This window comes from Myotis lucifugus, unplaced genomic scaffold, assembly GCF_000147115.1.
Source record: "Myotis lucifugus unplaced genomic scaffold, Myoluc2.0 scaffold_23, whole genome shotgun sequence".
Classification (NCBI taxonomy): Eukaryota; Metazoa; Chordata; class Mammalia; order Chiroptera; family Vespertilionidae; genus Myotis; species Myotis lucifugus.
In genome coordinates this window covers 7,085,608-7,104,713 of record NW_005871071.1, presented here as the reverse complement: position 1 = coordinate 7,104,713, position 19,106 = coordinate 7,085,608, and the positions used below count along the sequence as shown (strand labels likewise).

Here is a 19,106-nt window from a genome sequence, read left to right as displayed (position 1 = left end):
GAAACAGCATGGGCTTTCCTGAAGACGAGAACACTGGGCTTGGCCACTTACAAGCCAGTGACCTGGAGCCTCAGTTTCCTCCTTTATAAACTGTAAGCCACAGTGCCTGCTTTCTTCAAACTGAGGGCTCCTCCAGACTCACTTTTTCGCAGTCAAACCCAAATCTTCAGTATCCTCTAAAAGCAGAATACACCCAGCCGGCTCAGTGGTTGAGCATTGACCTACGAACCAAGAGGTCACGGTCAGGGCACAGCTCCGGTTGCGGGCTCGATCCCCAGTGCAGGAGGCAGCTGATCAAAGATTCTCTCTCATCATTCATGTTTCTATCTCTCTCTCCCTCTCCTTTCCTCTCTGAAATCAATTTTTAAAAAAATTTTTAAAGCAGAATTCAAAAGTACATGCATTTAGGCTCCAGGATATGCGCTGGTTAATTAATCAATGTTTCAGTCGTCAATTAAATCACACAGGATATGCTTTTTTATTTTTCATAGACAAGCACAGTTTATTTCTACGTTACATTTCATATCACAAGCTAAACCACAGAAGCTGCCTGTCCGTGCACCACCCTGGGCCCTTTTTCTCTGACCAAACTGCTAGAACCTTCTGGGCCATGCTGGCTTCAACTCTCCATTTGTATCCTTTTATGAGCCATAAAACCTCTAGGAGAATCTGAAAAAAATTATGAGCTTTCCCCCAATAAAAATGCACATTCACATAAGCACACAAATTCAGCGTACAATTCTGAGGGGCTCGGAGCCTCCCTGAAACACGGGTTGACTCGGCTGGAACCCTGGTCTAGACCGTCGCCTGCAGGGGACAGCAGGGCAGCTGCAGCCCACACTGCAAGCTGCATTCAGGGAAGCTGGGGACGCTGTAGAACTTGATGAGTTTTTTGAAGGCACTTTTCTTCAGCATCATCACCTCTTCAGGAAACCTAGAGAGGATGTTGACTGTGGAGGAGCCCCCGTTCTTCACAGGGCCCTCTGAGGACAGTGGCTTCTGAGCACTCACAGGCACGCTGTTGCAACTGAGCGAACGCACGGCCTTCCTCTTGTTCCGCACGGACAAGTAATTGATCAGGAAGGAGGACAGCTTGCGCTTGGCCTCTGCTGGGGCCTCTTCAGAAAAGCAGTCATCAAGTGGGTCCAGCAGGGTGTCTAGGGGGCAGGCGTCTTCCCTCCCAAGACCGGCCCCCACAGGCTGAGGCTGCTTGGCGATCCTTCGGGCCTGGGCTAGGTCATCCTCCGCCCCGCCGACGGACTGAAGGGCCCCTCCACTGCTCAGGGCTCTGGGGCCCCTGGCCTGGGGGATGAGGCCCCGGGCCTGGGGGCTCGGCTGGGAGGTACAGTGCTGACTCAGGATGAGAGTGGCCGCGTCGCGAATGAGATTCCAGTCCCTCAGGATATCATCCCTGGTGGTGAACTGGGAGGTCACGGTGAAGCGGATGATCAGCTTGTCCTGGACGGTGGCCGGGATGAGGAAGATCTGGCCAGCTTTAGCTATTTCCTTCAACACACTCTCCGTGAGACAATTAGGACCCTGTTTGAAGGATAAAGAGACGTGGAGTCTGTACCACATCCCCTGTGAGCAGCCCCCAAAGCCCAGCATTGACAGTTTCCAACATGCTGAGCGACCACCGAATGGCATCATTCATAGCCACGGACGAGGACATTACCTTTAGACGAAAAACCACCAGGCCAAGGTGCCTCTTGGCAGGAATTTCAAAGAAAGGGTCCTTTCTGACCAGAGATTCAAAATACTTCGCCATTTCCGTCCCCTAGGATTGTAAATAGAGAGAGAGCTTCGATGAATAGTCAGGCAAGGGACAAGCGGGCATTAACTTTCGCACGGCTGTGTGGGTTTAAGCCAGGACCTTCGAACCACTGAGATCCGAATGGCTTCCGCCACATTTTTTCTCTGTTTGATTTTGCTCTTATCCCGAGCTGGGCACCCTCCAACGGCTCCCTGTTTCTTGTCGTTTCAGATCTACCTCCGGACTCATGTCTCAGGGCCTTCTTTCAACTCACTCCAGAACCAGAAGGCATGTATTTTGTGAACAAGACCATCTTAGCCTCATATCCTGGCTTCACAGCTTCTTGGCCCGCCAAGGGGGCAAGTGAGGGCCAACACCCAGCCCAGGCCCTGCGTTCCCAGCCGGTGCCTCGTGAGGGTGGCGGCTTGTTTCTACTGCACCACAGGCACCATCTTCCCCTCGCCTCCCAGACCTTCTCGCCTCACATGCCCTTGCATCCCCTTTTCCCCGATATTCCACAAAGAACGTGTTTGACACATCATCTCCACGTACACTGTGGAGAGGCTGTGTACCTGGTTAGTGGACACAGTTTCTGCTGGAGATGAAAAATTTCTGGAAATTGATACTAGTGACGGTTGCACACATTGTTATTTCACTTAATGCCACTTTGTTGTAGACTTAAACATGGTTAAAATTGTAACATTTTTATGTATGTTTTACCATAATAAAAAAAATTTAAGCTTTGTATCATATTGATCTTTCACTGAAATTTGGTAATTTCAATTTTTTTTCTATGTTATTTCCTATGTTGTTAACTAAATAAGAACAGTACTTGTCTTCTTTCATTTCTTAAAATTTCTCCAAGTGTCCAATCGTATCAAACATTTGCTAAGTAATTGCTATCACCTGGTTCTCACACCTGCTACTCTATTTCAAGGGAAGGCAAGGGATTCAGCTAATCGTGTCTTTGACTAGGGTGAAACGAGTTTCTCCAAGCCTCATCCAGAACCCTTGTCTCTCTCCCCTGCATGGTCTCTTTAAAACAGTCTCCAAGATCTCTTCATGTTCAGGTCCTCAGGCTCTCTCAGGGAAAGCACCCTGCTAAATATTTTCTAGCTGTTTTATGTGTCATGCTCTGCTCAGTGTTCCTCTAGCTAACAAAGAGAGGGCCACCCGGAATAGTCAACTCCCAGGAGCCCGAGAACAGCCCCAGACACCTGAGCCCAGCCTTCCTCCCCATTGGGACACACAGCAAACGCAGCTCAGCCCACAGGCCTCGCACAAACGATTACATACATGTCTGACGTGCGCTTGCAGATTCTTCACCCCGAAGGACCGAATCACAAACCAGAGCTTAATGGAGCGAAACCGCCGGCTCAGGGGGATCTGCCAGTGCTAAAACAGAGGAACACAGCGCCAGGTTAGAGACAGGACGCCGCCCCCTCACGCACTCCTGGGCCTTAGCATCCTTGCCTGCCCAGCCCTCCAGGGATGGTCGGTATCACCAGATCTCTGAAGCAGTTGCTAAGCAGCAGCCAAGGCAAGTTACCCAAAGGCTGCCCTGTCATGCGACGAAGTCACTGGTGAAGGTGACTAATAAGTCCATGTCCAAGAGCAGGACAAGTGGAAACCAAGTCCATGACCCTGAACCAAGGAGAAGACACTTTACGTTTAAGTGCACCTTTAAACATTTCATCCAGGCTGAAACTCAAGGTAAGGAAGGGCAATATGTTTGTTTTTTCCCTAAGGGAACCTCAGTTCCTTGAACAGCAGAAAATAAAGTTCTATTTCTACTCCCTACCCCACCCCCAAACTGTAAAGTACAGCGGTCAAGAGCTCAGAGGCCGGAGCCCCACAGACCTGATGTCTACTGAGCTCTGCCCCACCGGGCAGTGCCACCTACTGGTTGCTTGTGAGGCAGAAAAGGAACAGCACCCCCGGGAAAGTGGTTCAAAAAGGGTGTAAAGAGCTTCACAGGAAGTTGACAGTCAGTTTGGGCTATTTACACAATTAAAATGTGAGCCACAAATCACAGTAGTATTTCTGCCTAGCCCTTTTCCTGTGCCCTCGGGGGGCATCACTCCAGCTTTCAGATTTCAAATGAGCATCTGCGTGTCAGCCTCTGTTAGACTAACATTGACCTTTTTTTCCTGGTGACTAAATTCAACAGAGCTTAAAGTTCTAAATTCAACAGAGCTTAAAGTTCAAGGTTACCAGCATTATCTCACCAATTTCTCAGATCTGAAAACAGAGCAAAGGGTGTGGAAAACATTTACAGTTATTCTGATGGGTAATGTGGTTTCTAGTGACCACTTCTTCAAATGTCAGGAAGCTTCTACCACAATTTCTGTTAACTGAAAGTAAATACTGACGCAATTGCATATATACTTACTCATCCACAGGATTGCCAAATCCTCAAAAACATACTCACCTTCATTCTTTACCCCAACTTCCTGACCCAGGCACAGTTATTGGTTGAGACAGCATTTCCCCCACATCAAATACTAAGCCTTTGATTTCCAGGCAAAGCACTCGCGGTGAGCACCAGCTTGGAAACTTGCGTTTACCAGCAGAGGGCACCAAAACGCGGACACAGAGCAAAATCCCTGTTAACAAGGAAGAGGTCACCTCCACCACTTGTTAGAATCTAACACTTAGATGGACACTCTGGGAGGAAAACGAAGGGATGCTAGGGGCCTTCTCTAAAAAAAAACATTGCTTTCCAGATGCTTATAAATTCGCTACTTTATTTCACCAGCAAATTAAAGGAGAGGCAGAGATTATTTTAATTTTGATTTCTTCACACTCTGTCTATATATACCCAGTTATTCCTCTTGTCACTATTCTAAAACCAACCCATGCTGACCCAGCGGGGTGGCTCCTGCTGATATTATCGTTTGGGCTTACAACGGGTGACATGCTCTTCTTTACCTCGAGGCATTCCCAAACCTCCTCTGTGTACCTCACAATCTTGCAGCTCTCCTCTGCAAGACCATGCCTGCCTGCCCCCATTCACTATTAGGGAGGGATATGGTACATCCCTGATGTCAGAGAACCGTGGCCTGAGTTTGGGTGGCTCCGGGTCCCCAGGAATGAAGCCCCTAAGCCTTCTCTCCCAGGATGCTGAGGGCTTCTGTTTAAAGCTGCAGCCGCCTGGGTGAAAAGGAGCTTGGGGCACGGTCAGAGCAGTAGGGAAGACCCCCAGGTCACAGCAAATAGCGGCTTTAGTTTTCCAGGAGTTTCTTTGTAGACTTGAAAATTAAATCCATGGGATTAGAGGTGAGAGAAGAAACTGTACAAAGCAGCACTTTCTAGATGTAGAAATAGAAACAGTAAGGTTCCAGACTCATAGATGCAGAGAACAGACTGGTGGTGCCCAGAGGAGTAGGGAGACAGGGGAGGGGTGAAAGAGGTAAAGGGATTAAGAAGTACAAATTGGCCCTAACCAGTTTGGCTCAGTGGCTAGAGCGTCGGCCTTCGGACTGGAGGGTCCCAGGTTCTATTCCGGTCAAGGGCATGTACCTTGGTTGCGGGCACAACCCCAGTGGAGAGTGTGCAGGAGGCAGCTGATGGATGCTTCTAACTCTCTATCCCTCTCCCTTCCTCTCTGTAAAAAAATCAATGAAATATTTTTTTAAAAAAAATAAGTACAAATTGTCAAATTACAGAATAGTCATGGGGCTGTAAGGTACAGCATAGAAAATATAGTCAATAATATTGTAAAAACTATGCATGAGTGCCGGGTGGGTACTGAAAACATTGGGGGCACCACTTTGTAAAGTATGTGATTATCTAACCACTATGCTGTATGCCTGAAACTAATACAAAATAATATTGAATGTGAACATATAAGGAAGTCAAGGTCCACTAAGTTTCCCAAAGCCACTGCCGCCTCCCCTTGGACATGACAAGCAACTTATTTGTTTGCCCTACAATTACAGGAAGGACTGTCTTCAAACTGAGGCGTTAAATCTGAAGAACCTGTTTCCCCAAGAGATTGTACAGGCTGAGAATGTGGGCGGATTGGAAAGACTGAGATGCAGCCAGTGAAAGCACCGGGAATGTTTAGAAGCATCCAGAAACTCAGGAAGGATGTCCCTGACCCCCGCCCCCCCCCCAAGGTGGAGCCTTCCACAGCACCTCCTTGGGGACAAAAACATAAAAGTGACTTAAGCAAGGAGCCCCTTTCCCTACTCCAGGAAATTCTGCACCCTGCCCTGCTGCTGGGTGGCAGGCAGGAAAGATTGTCCAGGACAGAGGAAGAAGAGAATGGCTCCGTTCTTGGTAAGGAGATATTTCTCGGAATAATTTTTAAAATAAATTTTTTAAAGGGCCACAAAAAAGTTAAAACATAAATAAATAAATAAATAAATTTTAAAAAGGCCACAGGTATTTAGGAAAGGTGCAGACTGCCTCAAAAGTTGGTCTCATTTTCAGGGTTTTTAAAGTGTCCTGGGTTTCATGCCGGGCACAGGTCTACAGCAGCAGTATTATGGGGTGGACTCCCCAGGGGCCACTTTCTGACCAGAGCTGACATACAGGAGACCCTGGGGGTCACGTGCAGCCGCTTCCATTTCAGAACCCCCGTCCCCACCCCCGCTCGCTCCTGGCCACTCACCATGAAGTCGGTGGCCGCGCCCGAGTTGGCATGCCGGAGGTAGACGGGGTTCACGCTGAAGGTCTGCTGCAGCTTGTACTTGTTCTTGACCCTGTGGGTTCCCCGTGGGCATCAGTGGCAGAGGCCTCTCCAGGGGAAGCAAGGCTTTCCCAGGGGCTGGGGGCTCGGCTGCCACACTCACCAGAACCCGGTGCAGTCAAAGTGCACCATCATCCACTTGGAGGGGTTAAAGGTGAAGGAGTCGGCATACTCGATGCCCTGCAGGAACCCCCGGAACTCGGGGCACAGGAAGGCAGTGCCCGCGTAGGCAGCATCGATGTGGAGCCACAGCCCTTCCCTGGCACCTGAAGGGGCAAACGTCACCTGGTTGGGAGGGGGCGCTGGGGTGGGAGTGGGGGTTGCCACCAGCCAGCTAAAAGGCATCTCCTGTCTGGCCCAGCTGGCTGGTGGGCGACAAGAAAAGAGCCGGAAAGGCCGGCCTGCTCTGGCTTCCTGGGACGTCAAGGCCCATGGAGATGGGAGGGAGCCGCCATGTGAGGAGTGGGCTGGAATGAGCCCCCACCACCTCCTGCAGGGAGAGCCCACGGAGCCCCACCCTGGCCTGTTCCCCTCCCTTGCCGGGGCCCTCACCTGTTGTCCTCATCCTAGAGCTTTCTGACAATTTGCCGCTGGCCCGGAGAGCAATGTTAATGCGTCTAATACACGCATTAGAGAGGGATGTCCCTCATCCTAGCTCAGTGATGGCGAACCTATGACACGCGTGTCAGAGGTGACACGCGAACTCATTTTTTTGGTTGATTTTTCTTTGTTAAATGGCATTTAAATATATAAAATAAATATCATAAATATAAATCTTTGTTTTATTATGGTTGCAAATATCAAAAAGTTTCTATATGTGACACGGCACCAGAGTTAAGTTAGGGTTTTTCAAAATGCTGACACGCCGAGCTCAAAAGGCTCACCATCACTGTCCTAACTGGTTTCTCGTTCAGAGATTTAAACAATCACATGTGGGGGTTTTTTCTGTCTTGATCTCCCTCCATGGTTTCCCTACCCTCCACTTCTCATTTTCTTAGCCGAGACCAGAAGACATTTCACTGTCCCCATTCTCCCCGTGCTTTGGGATGCAGCCTGCAGTAAGCCGATCTCTCGACACAAAGTGAGAGGGTGAGAAGCCTGAGGCTCACACTGTCACCTCCTAGGACAGGACGCAAGGGAGAGCAGCTCTCACGCCTGGTCACACCTCTGGGGAAGCAGTGGCCTGGCTGCCTGGGAGGACACATTTGTCCCCTGTGGTGGCTCTTCCTACACTCTCCGCAGTGATCATGGAGGGGCAAGATAACTCCACAGAGTTCCTTTCAGGTTCTTGCTCTAGGGAACATTCTAGAATTCATTACTTGTCTTCCCAGCCGGACAGGGCAGACTTACATATGGGGCCCAGCTCTGACAGGCAGTCAAAGGCGCAGACCCCAGTGGTCCCCAGGGTTGCACAGACCTGGAGGCAAACACAGGAAGTTAACGTGGGAAAGTGGGCTCTTGGGACACATTTGGCTTGAAAGAAAATTTAACCACAGATATTATCTACCCCACCCATTCCACTAGAGCAGTGGGTATCTCACACTATATTTTACCGTGACCCACAGTAAGAAATGCATCTTAGCCCAGTCGATGTGGCTCAGAGGTTGAGCATCAGCCCATGAAAATTAAGAGGTCACAGTTAGATTCCCAGTCAGGGCACATGCCCAGGTTCCAGGCTCGATCCCCAGTAGGGGGCATGTAGGAGGCAGCTGATTGATGATTCTCTGTCATCTTTGGTGTTTCTATCTCTCTATCCCTCTCCCTTCCTCTCTAAAAATCAATAGCGACGTCTTTTTTAAAAAACGAAATGCATTTTATATGGTAACCTAGTACCTATATACATGTGTATTTGAAATAAAAGTTTCAGCAAACAATACATACTCTGGCTACAGGAATGCACTTTGAGATTTTTCTATTCCATTTCTTTTTTTAATGCTGGTTATGAACCTCCCAAATTTATTTTCTAACACACAAATGAATAGCAACTCAGAAGTTATAAAACATTGCACTTGAGGGCCTTTCTGCTTTTGTTTGCAGCCTGTTACTTACCTGCATTCTGCCAAAATTCCTTCCTCACCTCCACGTCTATCATCCTAAGCTCAGAGCACATTCTGACTTACAAAGACAGGCACCAGGCCCCGCTCCTTGTCCTCCTCGATGGCTTTCTGAAGAGCTTCCCCTCGGAGTGAGAAGTTGCTGTCCACGGGCAGAAACTTCATCTTCACAAGAGAAATCAAACCAGCCTTTTCCACTGAGGAGTGAGCCTGGCAGGACCACGGAAACCTGTTAGCAGAGTCATCCTGGGAAGAGCACTCCCCGGAAACTGCTGAAGCCAGAGTAAGGGAGTCCCACATAACATTCAACACTTGTCTGTCCCTGCGGTTCCTGGAGACAATCTCACAGGCCCGAGCTCCCCTGAGCCCCAGTTCACTCATATCTGGAAGAAAATGAATCCAGGGCCAAGACTCCGGAAGCCAAGCAATGGCCTGAAGGTATGGCCTGTGGTGGGCAACTCACCTGGTCAGAGGCGTAGGCAATGAGCCGCGCATTCAGGGAGGACTCGTCTGCCCCGGGCTCAGACGCTTTCATTTCCAGGATTTTGTTCTTTCTTGCCGCCAGCAAGGCAATCAAGGTGGACTCACTGACTGTGCTCTGTAGTGGAAGAAGGATTACCGGTGGCAGCCTCTCCCTGTGTTCTCTTCCAAATTCCCCAGGCTCTTCACAGGGTGTGTGTGTGTGTGTGTGTGTGTGTGTGTGTGTGTGTGTGTGTAATAGCTATTCCTCAAAAAAGCACACAGCTCCTGCTTAAGCTCACAGACCTATTCTGCATTCTCCATTCACAGCACCCTAAGCAACCCTGGGACACCTCTCTCTAACTTTCCAGGGAAGTAATGAAAGCTCATTTTCACCTAAAACCAGCATCTTTATCAGAGAGGCCACAGAAACCAAAAAGAGAATGTTTAGCCCCTGATAGATACAGGTTTGGTTCTAGATACGTTTGTTCCTCTTGTAAAACATGCCTAAAAGAAAGCACTCGCGTCCTGGCCAGTTTGGCTCAGTGGACAGAGCGTCAGCCCGCAGACCAAAGGGTCCTGTGTTCGATTTTGGTCAAGGGCGCGTACCTCAGATGCAGGCTCAAATCGATGTATCTCTCTCACGTTGGTGTTTCTCTCTGTGTGTGTCTCTCCCCATCCCTTCCACTCCCCCGTCCCCAAGAAAAAAAGTCAATGAAAAAATATCCTCAGGTGAGGATTAAAAAATAAAATAAGAGGTTTTAGAGGCTATATTTTCTCATTATGGTGCAGTAAAATTCAAAATAAATAATAAAAAATGGTCAAAATATCTTTATGCTTGGAAATTGAGAAACATTATCCTTATGGTTTCTCTTCATTCATCCACTCAGTCTTCAATGTCTTTGCTTCTGGAAATCTTTAGGAGACCTGCTGCTGATAGCTCCCTGCTATCAAATATATATAACATATATATATTTGAAGAACCATCATTTGATATATATACAAAAGATAGGGTTGTAGGACTAGACCAGTGATGGCGAACCTTTTGAGCTCAGCGTGTCAGCATTTTGAAAAACCCTAACTTAACTCTGGTGCCGTGCCACATATAGAAATTTTTTGATATTTGCAACCATAGTAAAACAAAGACTTATATTTTTGATATTTATTTTATATATTTAAATGCCATTTAACCAAGAAAAATCAACCAAAAAAATGAGTTCATAGGTTCACCATCACTGGACTAGACGAACTGATGTGCGCTGTTAATTTCTCACTGCCAAGGGCCTCCTGGACTTAGGAGGGATGGAAAGAACCTCTACTTGCTTCCCTTTACCATTAACATATGGTGTGAAGTGGGACAAGGTGGGAGGAGTTGTCAGATTGTAAACTAAGAAACCTGAATCCAGTAAGACAGGAAATGTGATGATGCATTGACCTTTCATCTTTTTCAAGGAAAAGAGATAGAGTGGAGATGGTGGAAGCAGCCGTGTGGACTAAGTGGAAGTTGAGAAGGGAGTGGCAGCAATGGGGGGGGGCAGCTAATAAGGGGGTGGTAGCTATGCCAGTGATGCTGTTGGAGATGATGGTGTCAACCATGACAGTGACGATGGTAATGGTGATGGTGGCAGTGTGAGTGACATGTGGAGACTCCTGACGAACAGGAGAATTGCCCAGGCAAGGGTTTGGCTTATCTCCCACTACTGATCCCCCAGGCTAGGGGGAGCTTTGACAATAGAGGCACCTGCAAGACGCCTCCCCCGTGGCTGCCAGGGTGGTGGTGCAGGAAGTGCTCTGGGAGTCCCAGCATTTTCGCCAGCCAGTCCATGACGTTCATCTCCAGCTCCGTGCACGCAGGGCTGGAAGCCTGAAAGTGGGAAAGCAGCCTCGTCTGGTTAGCCCCAGGGCACCAAGATGGGCCCACCAGCCCCAGAAATACATCTGTCTCTGCCCTAATATTCCCCCTGGCTGTGACATATCCCTGGAGAAGGGATCAAGGCCAGGCCCTGTGCCGCAGCGCCACCCCATCCTCTATCAAACCAAAAAGGGAAAAGAATGTGGGGCTTTGGATTCTTGCCACCCTCGATGCGGTGGATTCTCCTGGGACTCCAAGCCCTAGAAATGGTTGCCTCCATTGGGCTCCCCAAGTCCCTTAAAATACCCAGCTGAGAGGCATTCTATAGGCCAGGAGGACGTTTTAGGACTAAGAAAGCAAGCACTCCTTCCTGGAAATGATAGCATCTATCTTCCCCTCTCAAGCCCCCCCCCAGGCCCCCAACACACACACACACACACACACACACATACACACACACACACACACACATATATCCTCTAAGAGTTCAGGTTTAAAATATAAAGCTATTCTAAGAGTATTCTGGCATAATTTAAAGCTGATTGGTGCTTAGGGGGTTATTAAGGGAAGTCTTAGGGCCTCAAAGACAAGAGCACAGATGAAGTTGTATCTACAGGCACCAAAGTGCTTAGTTAGGGTCACAAATGGTGGCAATAACCAGACCTCAGTCCCAATCTCCTCTTTTCTCTCTGAGCTGTGTGATCATGGGGAGATAAGGTACATAAGCCTCACTTTCTTCATTCACAAAGTGAGGGCAATACTCACGATTCCATAGAATTAGACAGGACAAGTTGAGATCATTTATGTAAAGCTTAAGTCCAACGAATATAACCATGGTTAATATTTAACTGGGAACCCTATTCAGAGACCAGGACCAAATATGTGTGCCCCCGGATGTCACTTCCTGCTGCGTCCCCATGGCCACTGGTCATAGGTACAGCCGCTGCTACTCACCCAGGTGAATCCCAAGCAGTTGATGGCATCAGCCAGCATGTCGCCCAGCAGTGACGGCCAAGAGGTGAGAGCTGGGTAGTAGGCGTGCATGTGGGGGCTCTGCCAATGTACCACCTGGAGGCAGAGCAGGTACACAGGTGACACCGAGGCCTGTGCAGGAGGCCGTCCTCCTCCAGAGCCCCTCCCTGGCAAGGGGAAGCACCCCGTCTGGAGATGGGCTGGCATTTTAAGACAGCCGACTAAGTGACACGGCTCCATAAAAATAAGACAGATTCATGGTGTCCTTGCCACCCACATTGTTCATCCTCTCAGCTAGCCCTTCAGTGGAGCATTTGCACACATGCGAATATGTGAAATGGAAACTGCTATAGTAATTAGAGTTGGGGATTCTGGGTAATGTTCACATTAGTCTCCAATGCTTATCTCCCCCGCCACCCCTGCTCAGTCATAAAAAGAAGGGGAGACTGTTGGGAACAGGCGGTTGCTTGTCTCATCCAGTTTCGTGAAAAGCAGTCTTTGTGTTATGGATCGCTGAGCTCTCTGGGCAAGCATCTCCTGTGGGGGTGAATGGATTCAAATCTGTCCTTTGCTTCCTAGTGGGATGGAGAGAGGAGAGAAGAGGGAAGGAGAAGTGGAAGCCCAAAGGCATGGGACCCCTGCCTCCAGGCTAACCCCTGAGCCCACCATCAGCTTAAGCTGGATCTAAGGAGGAGCCAAGTGGAACAGGTCCCTGAAGCATCCTCAGGGGCTCACCGGCCTCACTGATGATCTAATCTGGCTTCATCTCACTTCTCTGCAAACACACCCTGTTTATCTCTTCAATCTTGTCTTTGAGCAATCCTGTTTGCCCACACAGGAAGGTACTACACACACAGACACGACCCTCTGAAATCTGTCAATTCTTAGAAAGCTACTACATATTCATTTCCTCCACAAATGCTTGCCCAACTCCCCGGTCCCTTTGATCCCTTCCCTCAGCCCATGGAATGCTCTCTTTCTAGTTGTTACACTCTTCTGAGAGCTCATTCGATGACATCTTGGTGTAGCATCAAGTTGTTTAGGCTGCACAAATTCCTGTTATCCCTCAAGAGCAAGGACAGTGTCCTGGACAGCGTGTATGGTAGAAGGAGCCTCAGGTTTAAATTCAAAGGCACAGGTCCCAGTCCTACCTCTGCCCCTAACCAGCTGTGTCACCTTGTCTATTGTGAAGCTACTGAACTTAAGCTCCAAGGTCCCATGTTTGTATGATTCTTTTTTGAGATCCAGCCTTAATTTCATTTTCTTAAAGGGGAGCTTAAAATTTGTAGGGGATTCAGACTCCATAAAGCCAGGGTCTTCCCCTGCGCCTTTCTCAACCTCAGTTTCTCATCAAAAACTGAATCCTGTCTCCTGGGGCTGCTGTATAAACCGGCCTGGAGGAAATGTGTCAAACGTAAAGCGCTAATGTGGACGGTGATCATCTGGTGATGGACACATCGCTTATCCTGACTTGACTCTAGGGTGACCATACCTCTTCCTCTGCGTTTCACCAGGCGGAAGGCATCGTAGGTAACAACAGTATCTCCCACTCTCCATGACTTAACCTTATTCAATTCTCACAGCTCCCCTAGGAGGTAGGTTCTGCCATGATCCCTGTCTTACAGGTGAGAACTGGGGCTGGCGGAGAGAGGCAGCGTCCCGGGACCACACATCCCTCAGAGGGGCAGACAGCAGAGCCCAAACACCCAGCGCTGTCTGACTCCAGGGCCCAAACGCCTAAGCGGGATGGCATCCTGCCCTCGCCCCACTGCTGCTCTCCCCTCATCAAGAGTAGACGAGGTTTTTCTAACCAGGATTGGAATTAAAGCTAAATGATTGTTGTTTTTTTCTTCTATTTGCATCGTGGAGGTGGCCGGGAGAGAAAAATTAACCCCGTTGTCAGTGAGGTGCTGGCCAAAACGAGAAAGCAGAGGGCCAGCAGCTTTCAGGCCAACTCTGAGAGGCTGTGCAGCCTGTGAGATGAGATGAAAGATTGGGCCTCGTTACTGACGTGCTTAACGACATTATTTTGGAAACGCAGAGGAGGGCTCCATCCTCCTGATCCTATCAAGGGGCGATTGGGTGTTCTGGTAAGATACACACCGTGGGATAAGCCAGAGGGACGCTTATCAAAACACACAGATCTCTCAGTCCAGCAGTGAGCCTCTTTGACCGCACTCCCAGCAACCGCTGGAATTTCTCAATCGAATGAATCAGCTCATTTCCGCCTCTTCTGACAGTTGCTTTCACGGCACTACCAGCTTACAGTTGGCCCCTCAGCAGATGACATTTTACAGAATCAAATCTATGAGATAATCTTATCGGGGAGCTAGCCTCCTTAGTAAAAGTTTTCTTGATATAAAAATTTTCAAAAGATGCTTCTGAACTAGGCTGACTGGTCAGAGAGATGGGCATGTGGCTTGGTGCGAACTGGCCATCACTGTCTGAGTTTGAGTAGCTTCTCACCCCTGCCTCCAGGCACATTTCCCTCACACCTGAGTCCACAGCTCTTCAGGGCTGATGGGAGCAGGTCCCGAGTCGGCCTCGGGAAGAGCTGCTGGGCATGTGCTGGTCAGAGCTCCAAGGCCCCACTCGGGGGAGGGAGCGGGACGGGCACAGCTGACGGAGGGCGCCTGGGGGCACCGCACAGCCTAAGGTCCTCAGTCAATCACCAGCGGAGACGTCTATGTAGGAGAAAGGCAGAGCCTTGGGAGTAAGACTGGCCCAGATTAAAGTCCTCGGTTCTCCAGGCACAAACTCTGCGGCTTTGGGAAGACAATGAACTCTGTGCCTCAGTTTACTCACGTGTAAAGCAGGGATCGTAGGATCACCGTCGGATAAAACAAGCTGGCCTGCAGTGCGGCTGGTACAGTGCCTGGCCTGTAAAAGGCAGCCCTTCCAGGGGAGGAAGACTCGTGCACTTTTAGCGGGAATGCCTTCCTCAGCTCCTCACTCCTGGCGGCAGGGGCATCGCCAGGGCCCATGGCCCCGAGCCTCGGCTCCAGCCCCAGCCCTGGCAGCATCCAGCTTCTGTCTGCGCCCTGGCCCCTGGCTGCCCCCAGGTCATGCCCTTTGTCTCCAGGAGTGGGGGCGATTGGGGGAAAGCCCCTTGTTACCCCCAAAAAGAAGCTCAATCACAAGGCCTCCGCCTGATCAGGAAGGAGGTGGCTGCACCTCATGGAGGAGAAAGAAGGGGCTGACAGGGCTCATTCAGCCCCCCAGGTGCCCAGCCCTCGGGGGCTGTGTTCTCAGCCTCCTTCTTGCTCTGTCTCATGTCCCGGAATTCTGTGGGAGCCCCTGGTCCTGCGGCTGTGCTTCAGGGACCACCCCAGCCCCCTCTCCATCCTGCTCGCCACAGGCGTCCTTGCTCCTCACTTCCCCCCACCCACTGGATCACCACACTTCTGTCCGACGAGGCCCTGGGCACAGTCCTTACTCTCTCTCGCTCCCCACCCGACACTACAGCTCCCCTGGCATCAGAAACCAAATTTCGGTCGAAGTCCTGGCCCTCCACGTGCCCAGAAGTTGGGTTTGAATGTCGGCCAAGTGGCTGAAGGGTCATCCCGGCCTTTCTCGTGCCTCCGCCCACCCTTCTATTCCCCAAAGTCCAGAGTCACTCCTGTGACCGCATCTCACCCCAGGCATGATGACTCGCTCGATGTCCCCAAAGATGCTGTCCCAGCTGTCGGGGTCCTCGGGCGCGCTCTCGGGCAGCTGGGCTCGCAGGTAGCCGGGCCGCACATCTGGGGTCACCCGCCGCTCCCGCACGCTGCTCAGGTACTGGCAGATGTAGTCCACCATCTCCTTTCCTGCAAGGGAGGCAGAGGAACCAGCCTCGTGTCCCCTGACTGGGCCTGGGCCAGGTGTGCTGTGCCCCTCGTGTCTGGGCTAAGAAACATGGTGAAAGGGAGATGGGTTCATGGGGGGTAGGGGGACCGGATGCCCAGCAGAGGCCTTGTCTTCAAAAGAACAAAACGTGTGAGGGAGTGAATGAATGATGGAGGCAATGTGTGAGTGGACAAATGACCAACAGGGAAAATCTCCAAAGCATAAAACTCCAGGGTCAATGTAAACCCTTTCCTTTTCCTCCCCTTCCCTGGTCTGTATCAGCCTTGATCATCTCTCCCACCTTTCTCCCAACAGCAGAGCATCTGTTAATGCAGTGGTTCTCAACCTTCTGGCCCTTTAAATACAGTTCCTCATGTTGTGACCCAACCATAAAATTATTTTCGTTGCTACTTCATAACTGTAATGTTGCTACTGTTATGAATCGTAATGTAAATATCTGATATGCAGGATAGTCTTAGGCGACCCCTGTGAAAGGGTCGTTTAACCGCCAAAGGGGTCGCGACCCACAGGTTGAGAGCCGCTGTGTTAATGCATCGCCTTACAGGTTCAGCAGAAACTCTGTGGCTCTTTCTATACAAATACTGTTACACACACACACACACTCACACATGCACTCACACACGCACACAGACCACACGCTTTGTTAGCACACATGGCAAGTTCCCATTCCGGGTTCTGATTAAAGGGGAAAAATCTATCTGTTCACCACTCCCAATGGATCAATAATTCCTCACGTGTTTTAGAGCCGTAAACTTCTTTAAGAATAGGATGAAAACTATAGGCTGACATACATGCAAAATTTGGTCTATAATTTCTGAGGTTCATGGAATTCCTAAAGCACAACCATAGGCCCCAACTAAGAACCCTGCACTCACCTGAAATCTTGCCTTAATCACTTTATCTCCCTTCCTGTGCTTAGAACATTTTTTAGATGCTCCCTTTGCCCCCCCCCAAAAAAAATTTAACCAAATGAATGAACAACTAAATAGGAAGAAAGGTAGCCGAGTCAAACACTCGGAAGCCACTGTAAATTATTTATTCTCTCTTCCCGTTCAGTTCTCCGGGCGGGAGTTTCAGCCTGCGGTGCCCCTGTTGGAGTCTCTCTCTGACTCTCTCTCTCCATCTCCCCATCTGTGTCTGCGTATTCATCTCTCTTCCTCAATATATAGAATTCCTCCTTGGTACTCCTTAAGCTCCTCTTCCCCATGGAAAAAATCAAGTAAAATAAAATAGAGAAAAGGAGAGGGAACCTGAGCCTCTTCCCTCTACACCACCTCATGCAAAATTCTTACGACGGCCTCGGACAAAACTGAGTGAGCAAAAGCTCCCGTGCCCTTCTCTTTGCGTTTTGCTCTCCTTCAACCCTCCCAGGGCCCGATGCTTCTCGTGCCTGCAGCAGGCCCCCACCACAGGCCTGAGAGACCTGGACCTAGCCCTCCACTTGTCCAGGGACAGCACGAAATGTATTTGTGTCCCACTCACACACAAGCACCTGCTCTCAGCTGAAGGTGCCTTCGGAAAGCAACGATAGAAGCTAGTGCAGGTTAACGTCTACCGGCTAACAGCCACTTAGCCTGTGTGGAGGAGAGAAAAAAACTTGGATCTGACACAGGACAATACCTCACAGCAAAGGAACCTCAGGCAACAGAACCAGATAGTGGGAGGAGGATATAAAAACTTAGAAAGAAATTATAAGCAACAGCTGCTTCCCCACTCAGGAGAGCGATGCCGGGACATGGGATAACCGTTTGGTTTTGCTCGGCACACAGGCTTGATGGACAGCAGGTGCACACTGAACTTTTACGGACTGTATGACTGAAAGAAAGAACACTACTGAACAGTTCCCACATAGGAAAATGAATACTAAGAAGGAAACGATCTTGCAGTGACTACAGAATACTTAGGGAATTTTTTTCCTATTTCAGGATACGAATAATCAATCCCCCGTTTGCCAGTTAGTGGCGCAGGAATCCAAATCCTCTATTTTGTGAGAAAGTAGAAAAGAGAAGCATGACATGGCAGAGTGGGCGTATATGAGAGGAAGAATGAAAAAGGTGGAGAAAAGTTTTAAATTCTGGTCCCACATTCCTTTCGCAGAAAAAAAATTGCAGCAGCCAACTCTAACTCCCAGTCAAATGACACCCCAAAATCTAAGCACCCACAGCCGACAGCAGCTCTCGAGGCTGGCAGCGGGGAAGAGGGCCTGGGATGCCGTGGCTCACCTCTCTCTCTGTACTCCTCAGGCTCCATCATCTCCGTCAGTGCCTCAGTCAGTCTCACTCCTTCTCACGGACACTCAGAGGTCCCAGGGGCACTCCTGGGCAGCAGGACGGGGCCCTGTATTTAAAGGGTTCTCCTGCTTCCACCTTAGCTCCGCCCTCCAGAAGCCCTTCCTCTAGGCTGAATTAAGCCACCCTTCCTCTACCAATGCTCTGAGGGACAGTGACCACGACCTTGATCAAGAAATGGAGGAAAAAACGTTGCACTTAGCAACCCGAGCCTGCAGAGAAATGTGGTGAAGAGCCCTCAGTCCTTTCTGCCCCTGGCTTCAGACTCGGCCAGCCTCAGACAAAGCTCCCAGAACAAAGCCAAGGGTATGCAGAATAAGTAGCACAAATTATTAGTGTTACTCCTGCCACTGCTTCCCCGGCGGCAGGGAGGGAGGAGTGGGCACTCAGAGGGATGCTGGCGCTGTGCTCAGGAGCAGGCAGATGTTAGCATCTCGCACAATGAATTTTTTTTATTGCTACATAATATGTACTGTTGTAAAGAGATGAGAAAACACAGATAAGTAAAAAGAATAACAATCACCAGACATATCACTTTTAGCACTTGTGTGTGTGTGTGTGTGTGTGTGAGAGAGAGAGAGAGAGAGAGAGAGAGAGAGAGAGAGAGAATGCATAAAGGGACATACAGAAGCCTAAATGTTCAGAGCAGCATTATTCATAACAGCCAAAAAGTGGAAACAACCCAAATGTCCATCAACAGATAAATGGAGCGACACGAGGTGACACAGCCATTCAACAATAAGAAGGATGGACGTGCTGACACACAACAGGGAGAACCCTGAGAACATTATGTTAAGTGAGAAGAGCCAGTCTCGAAGCACCACATGTTATATGACTCCATTTATTGGAAATGTCCGGAGTCAAATCGATAGAGACCGAAAAGATGGTGACTCAGGGCTCTGGAGTCGGGGTGTGTGAGGAGTCAGAGGTTGACAGCAAGAGGAACAGGTTTGGGGGAGTTTCTTTCTGGAGGGTTGCTGGAAATGTTTTAAAATTGATTATTGTGATGGTTGCACAACTCTGTGAATATCTTAAAAGTACTGAATTGTACACTTCAAATGGGGGACTTTATAATATGGAATTAGACCTCAATAAAGCTTTGCTTTATGGGAAAAATAATATTGACAGTGGTAATAGCTGACATTTATTGACTCATTTAAAAAGTACCAACACCAAGTTAGGC

At 49.4% G+C, this 19,106-nt stretch overlaps 1 protein-coding gene across 1 annotated transcript; it reads right to left on the bottom strand.

Annotated features, from left to right (window-relative positions):
• Positions 1-483: 483 nt before the first annotated feature.
• HDC (histidine decarboxylase) lies at positions 484-17,939 on the bottom strand. The gene is made up of 12 exons (XM_006085979.3): positions 17,858-17,939; positions 15,423-15,595; positions 11,769-11,882; positions 10,704-10,826; positions 8,967-9,101; positions 8,570-8,713; positions 7,800-7,866; positions 6,553-6,715; positions 6,372-6,462; positions 3,050-3,148; positions 1,676-1,777; positions 484-1,539 (listed from the first exon to the last, which is right to left on the bottom strand). Exons 1-12 carry the CDS (start codon positions 17,886-17,888, stop codon positions 796-798), a joined length of 1,986 nt encoding a protein of 661 aa, XP_006086041.1. The 5' UTR covers positions 17,889-17,939; the 3' UTR covers positions 484-795.
• Positions 17,940-19,106: the final 1,167 nt, after the last annotated feature.